The sequence below is a fragment of the Vigna radiata genome, chromosome 7 (assembly GCF_000741045.1).
Source record: "Vigna radiata var. radiata cultivar VC1973A chromosome 7, Vradiata_ver6, whole genome shotgun sequence".
Classification (NCBI taxonomy): Eukaryota; Viridiplantae; Streptophyta; class Magnoliopsida; order Fabales; family Fabaceae; genus Vigna; species Vigna radiata.
Genome location: NC_028357.1, coordinates 22,821,123 through 22,827,135, shown reverse-complemented (window position 1 = coordinate 22,827,135; position 6,013 = coordinate 22,821,123). Strand labels below are relative to the sequence as shown.

The window sequence follows — 6,013 nt, the reverse complement described above, 5'->3', positions numbered from 1 at the left end:
AAGCACATAGACGTCTGTGTCCCTGCTACCCGATGTCTATGTCCCTCGAGTTTGGTGAACCTAATTAATTACAGGCACATAGACGTCGCTTCCACTGAAAACCGACGTCTAAATTGAAGATTTTTTGTCTTCCCGCCTTCCATTCAGGCCATAGACGTCGCCTTTTGACTACGCGACGTCGAAGCGTCTGGGAATTAGGTAAAGAGCATTAATTGCAGCCCCATAGACGTCGGCCCCCCGTGAACACTAACGTCAACGGACTATCTTCTCACCTACCCCTGACCTTTAGACGTTGGTTTGCGCCAATGTGGACGTCTACAGCGTAAAAGACGTCACCTTCACATAAAACCGAAGTCTAGTTTAACAACCTATTTACGAATAATGCCACCGTCCACTCATATACGTCGGGTTACCAATAAACCGACATCTATTGGGTGACGTTAAACAGCGTTTTTGCTCTAGTGAATGAGTCTATTTGTAATTTAAAATATATTAAGAAAACATTGATTTTAAAATATATTTAAGAATTAATTAATTTTTATTTTGGAGGGGTCTTGACCTAATTCACTTTATGGGTTGAGTCCTTTTAATGTCCCTTAGTGTAGTAATAAAAGGAGACTTGTTTTAAGATTGATTAAGGTTCGCTCATGGACTAAATAAATCAAATAAAAAATTCTAAATTTAACACATAAGATATAATTCAAGGAATCCACCTCACCTCCGACCCAAAATCTAGATTTATGAATCTTCTCTTTATACGTGGTTAAAGTTTCTTATCTTTTCTCACTCTCGCTGAATTGCTGTCAATAAGTAACCATATTAATTCTAAACGAAGGAATCCTTAATTATCATGATGTCTTATCTTTGAGTTAGCTTAGTATTGCAAGGAAAAACTATAATAGGGTCATCTCCAATATGTTATAGTTTTATAAACAATTAAAACAGTGGTAATGATAAGTGTGGAAGTGTTTTAGTGGGAAATCAGCAAAGAGGAAAAAGAAAAGGAAAGAGAAAGAAAGAGCAAAATGCAATGTGCAGGTTGGAAAAGATGGGGAAGTTATGGGAGTCCATATGAGTGAATATGACAAAGGTGGCTGGGTCAATCAATGGTAAAGAAAAATATCCTCTATAGTTGAAGCAGATAATAATAGAAAATGTATATCACCTAAAAACATAAAGCTAACGTTAAATATGGAACAGAAGGGACCACTTTCTTTTGTAGTGGACGCAAAACGACCATTAAGGAAATGCTATTTTATTTGAATTATAAACAAAAAAACTGATGCATATTTATTATTTATGCTCTAGCACAGTGAGTGGGACCATGATGAGAATTTATGAAGATAAAACATAGCTAAAATTATTAGCCACATTTTGATTTTATTAGTTGTTTCACGTTTTTTGCAGCAGCATGCGTCTGGTTGAGTTGAGTAGATAGCTAGCTAGCTGGTGGGTCTTGGCAGGTAAAGTAGTGATTGCTTTTCTTGTCTATGATGTTTGGTCATTTTTAACATCTTACACAGACAGAAAGACAGACACAGACACGTTCACACTAGCTGATAATTAGCCCTTATCAGTTAAAGTTAAGCAGTGGCAAAATACAACCTCAAATTCGACAAAAGACGTGGTTCATGTCTTTATGTTATCTGACTTTCCTCCATCACCTCCTTCTTTCTCTCTCTCTCTTCTTTGCTTTCCCATAACATAACTCTTTTTCTTTCTCTCTTTTTCTCTGTCTGTGATCTTATCTATCTCTCCTTTTAATTATTCACTCACCCCTTTACACTGCCTGATGCTAAAAAACATGGTACCCTCTATTGTTGGTTGTTGCTGATACTCCTCATACTCACAATAGGTGCCTAGCAACAGCATGTGAGGGAAGGAGCCTGCAGATTTATCGTACTGTACTATGGTTTGTTATGTAAGTTCCTCTTTTTCACCCATCTCATCACTGAAAAAAGATTTGTTTTTGGTTATGCACTTTCATCTAATTCCTCCCTGCATTTTAACCCATTCTTCTGCTGCTTTTTTTTTTTTTTTCCTTCTTCATTCTCTTTCTTTTGTTTCACTTTTTGTTTGATTACTCTTCTGCTTTTCTCCTATTGTGTTTTTGGAGTTTCATGATGGTCCACTTTGGCTTGCAAGAAATGAAAAGTTTTGATGCTAATGTTGAGGGTTTTGTGTCTGGTTTATGTGATAATCTGAAACCGTTTCTGTAATGGGTAATTACAGTTTTGTCAGTTTACTAAGAAAGGAAAAGGATTATACCTACTAGTTGGGTATCAAAATTTAGATCTATGTTGTTAAGTTCAAGCCCAAGCATCAGATTTTATGACTCTTTTCTTGTATTCTACTGTTTAGTGATTTTCTTAAAATCTTAATTCCAACTGTTCTTCATCTTCTTTTCTCCTATAACCTTTCAAGATGGTAATTACCTGTTCGATTTCCATGTTTTAGAACTGCTTTTGGGTGGTTAATTAGTTTATTAGACATATTGGAATTATCTGGCTAATCTCTGGAGTTAATTCACTTCCATGAAAGCATGGAATTAGATTTCTCATGTTTATGTTAATAACCCTCTTGAATATTCTGTTAAACCTATCTGACTTAAATAATACATTTTTGCAACTCCACCAAATTTTCTGACATGACCCTTTTCATCTCAGTATATTTGAAAATACCATTGGCTTTTGCCAGCAAATAAAGGATTAATAGCTGTAAAATTTGGCATGGCAAGTACCTTCTAGACTCATGATTGAAGGACAATTCCACAATTTGTTATTGATGGGAAGAACAGTTATAGGTCACAACAACCGACAATATATAATGCTACTTTTATACTTTTGCTTAAATTAGTGCATCGTAGAATCACTTATTTTCTTCTTAAATTAGCATCAATGAGGGAAAGCTTGAGTGGGAATCTACAGTGTTTTGAAGAAAGGGAATGAACTGTGCTGTGACCAACTAAATAGCCACCTGGTTGTCTTATTCTAGTATTTTACTCAAAATAAAATGTGCTAAACATCATGAAACGAACTAGATTCTAGTAAGTAAAAGAAAACATATGAAATACATAACATAGTAATGCTCATTCAAGTATCATCAAGGGATAAGGAACATAAGGTACATTTTGCACCAAGTCTCCTGTCATATGGACCCACAAGGTACATTTTGTATTTAAGTCTTCTTTTGTATCCAACGTATGTTTCCATTGTTGTACGAAATAAATAAATAATAAGATGACAAAAAAAAGTTTATTTCTATTTAACTATTTTTCTTGGGTGATAGAAGAAAACGTTTTTTGCTAAATTGTTGTTATGAAAAGCTTAAAAGATATGATAGAAGAAAGTCACTCTGATTCTTCATATGTCCTTCAATTTTCGTACTCTTTTTAAATTGCCTTGCTATGGATGCATCAGTTAACACTTGAGTTCATTTAAGGACACTGTTTTAAAGGGGAAGGACCAAATTTTGTTTGTTGTAACTTGAGTCTTAATTCCTTGGTAGATAGATTACTTTCAATATGACTGTTTGAATGTCAAATCCTCATTGATGAAACAAAAGATAACTGTTTAAGCAAAGCATATTTGTACCCTTTCCCGAGAAATTCAGGTGAGTAAATTATATTCAAGCTTCTGGTTGTGGATCAAAACTAATTTTTAAGATTTCAGTGGAAAGTGATATACATTGGTTTTCCATAAAGAATTTTCCCGCATCCATGGTAATTGGCTTGTAAGAAATCAATGGTTAACATTTATATGTACTCTCTTCATCTTGGTCATAATGGAGAAACATACTTAGGTTTGTCCCCTGAGAATTCGTTTAAAATATAGTATTTTACACCAACAAAATATTATAGATTCGAAGGGACTGTTTGAGAAAATGCATAATTGACATTAAAAAATGCATTGGTAGGAATGTTTTGATGTTTGAATTTCTATCCTCTTTGGCATTATTCACTTTAGGTCTCTATGAAGAAAGACAAAAATAGGCATGTTAGACAACAAGAAAAATTGGTAGCTATTTTTTTTTTGTGAGGAGATATTTTTTTCAAAGTGGCACTACTGTAAATGAACTGTTACATGTGATGTGAACTGTGTTTTCTATTGATGAAATTCATATGCCAACTTTTACTTTTGCGGTATTGCTGTCTATATTTGAGCAATGATAACACTCGGTACTCTGTTAGCAGCACTTAAATAACACTAGCATTTTGTTGACTATGTAAGCATCTTATTGTTAATGCTAGAATTTTATATCTTCCATTTTGCAAACACAAACAAAACTCCGAGCTTTGGATAGCATATAACGTGTTTGATAAAAATGCAGGCAATGGTATCATGGTAAGCTGAGAAACGGATTTGTTCCACCCAAGTGCCTTCTGGGAAAAAAGTTAACTCTTAACAGGTCCATACAACATGATGACTCCAAACTTGAACTTGGAACCTGAAAATCATTCAGAAGGAAGTAGCCAGGTGGCATCCAGTGTCTCCTTGCATGAAGCATCTTATGATCTTACAAAGGGCAGCACCACCACTTCCTCCTGTCTGACAAAGGATGAAACTGATCCAGGTTCTGTTACCCTTGACTTGACACTCAACTTCAATTCCAGTGATAGTGAGTTGAAAGGTTCTAGTGATGCTAGCAGTGAAGTGGGAGCTGAACCTCCTGCTTCAGCATCAGCAACTCCCAGGGTTTTTTCTTGTAACTACTGCAGGAGAAAGTTTTATAGTTCGCAGGCATTAGGGGGCCATCAAAATGCTCACAAAAGGGAGAGGACAATGGCTAAGCGTGCATTGAGGATGGGAATGTTCACTGAGAGGTACACAAGTTTGGCATCTCTACCTCTTCATGGTTCAGCTTTTAGGTCCCTTGGTCTTGAAGCTCATTCTGCAATGCACCAAAGACACGTCTCATCCTCACTGAGAACTCCTGATATGAGAGCTGCTGCAAGATTTGAGAGAAACCATTTTGGATCACTGGTTTTCATGGAAGATGATGATGTTGGATTGTTTTGGCCTGGAAGTTTCAGACAGGTAGACCAAGGAGTTGGTGTTACTGAAGGACATGTTCAAAGCTCAAATCACAGTCTTGTTCCAATAGTGGCTCCTCCACCACAAGCTTCTGCCTCTCCGGATCTCACATTGAAGCTTTGAGTTGACCTCAGAATGATACATACACAAAGGCCTCACAGAGTAATAAATAAGTGGCTAAGAAGTGAATCATCCATTGCTTTACAATTACATTTCTCAACCACTCATTTTCATTGTGAGGGGTTTAATTATCAGAGTTTTATATAAATATGTGTATGTACCACTTCTCTTTAAGATTTTTTAGTATTTGATTCTCTTCCGAATCGGAGATTATTAATTAATAGGCGTGCACTGTACAGTGAGATGTTTATTTTCAATGGCCATTTTACCTTATTTAATCTGGTTAAGGTAATTAAAAAGGAAATATTTAGAAAATTTTATTAGTAGTAATATCTTCAACTGAGAATATTTTGCAGAGATTTTATGCGTAGTAATATTTTAATGTTTTAGAAGAGAAAATATCATGAGTTTAATAGATTATGATTTGGGTTATATTTTGTAATAATTGAAGATATTATGATTTGATGTAAAAGTCAAATGTAAGGTCTATATATTGTAGTGTCTAGTTGACACGAAAATACAATAAGAAAATGAAAGGAGGTGAATAAGTTTTTCACATAAGATTTCGTTTTTCAAACAAAGTAGTATCAAGAGGAAGTTAGTATGGGTGTTTGAGTGGAAAAAGAATCGGAGAGTTAGAGAGATGGTTAACCTTACAAATAGTATGTCATGTTCCAAGTTGACAAACGCAGTCAACTATGATAATTGGAGTCTAAACATGAAGACTCAGTTGTCAAGATAATTGGGAGGTAGTTGAAGATGGCTTCAAATAACCAGTCAACACTACAAATTGGTCGAATTCCTAAATAAAAGCATTGAAAGAAGCATGTGTGAAGGATAAGGTAACTCTATACTTCCTA

The 6,013-nt window shown here is 35.1% G+C and overlaps 1 protein-coding gene across 1 annotated transcript; it reads left to right on the top strand.

Annotated features, from left to right (window-relative positions):
• Positions 1 to 1,584: 1,584 nt before the first annotated feature.
• LOC106769033 (zinc finger protein 4) lies at positions 1,585 to 5,431 on the top strand. The gene is made up of 2 exons (XM_014654481.2): positions 1,585 to 1,921; positions 4,330 to 5,431. Exon 2 carries the CDS (start codon positions 4,419 to 4,421, stop codon positions 5,154 to 5,156), a length of 738 nt encoding a protein of 245 aa, XP_014509967.1. The 5' UTR covers positions 1,585 to 1,921; positions 4,330 to 4,418; the 3' UTR covers positions 5,157 to 5,431.
• The last annotated feature ends 582 nt before the right edge of the window (positions 5,432 to 6,013 follow it).

Coding starts and splice junctions, on each gene's coding strand:
- LOC106769033 (XM_014654481.2), top strand. CDS start 4,419: ATGATGACTCCAAACTTGAACTTGGAACCTGAAAATCATTCAGAAGGA.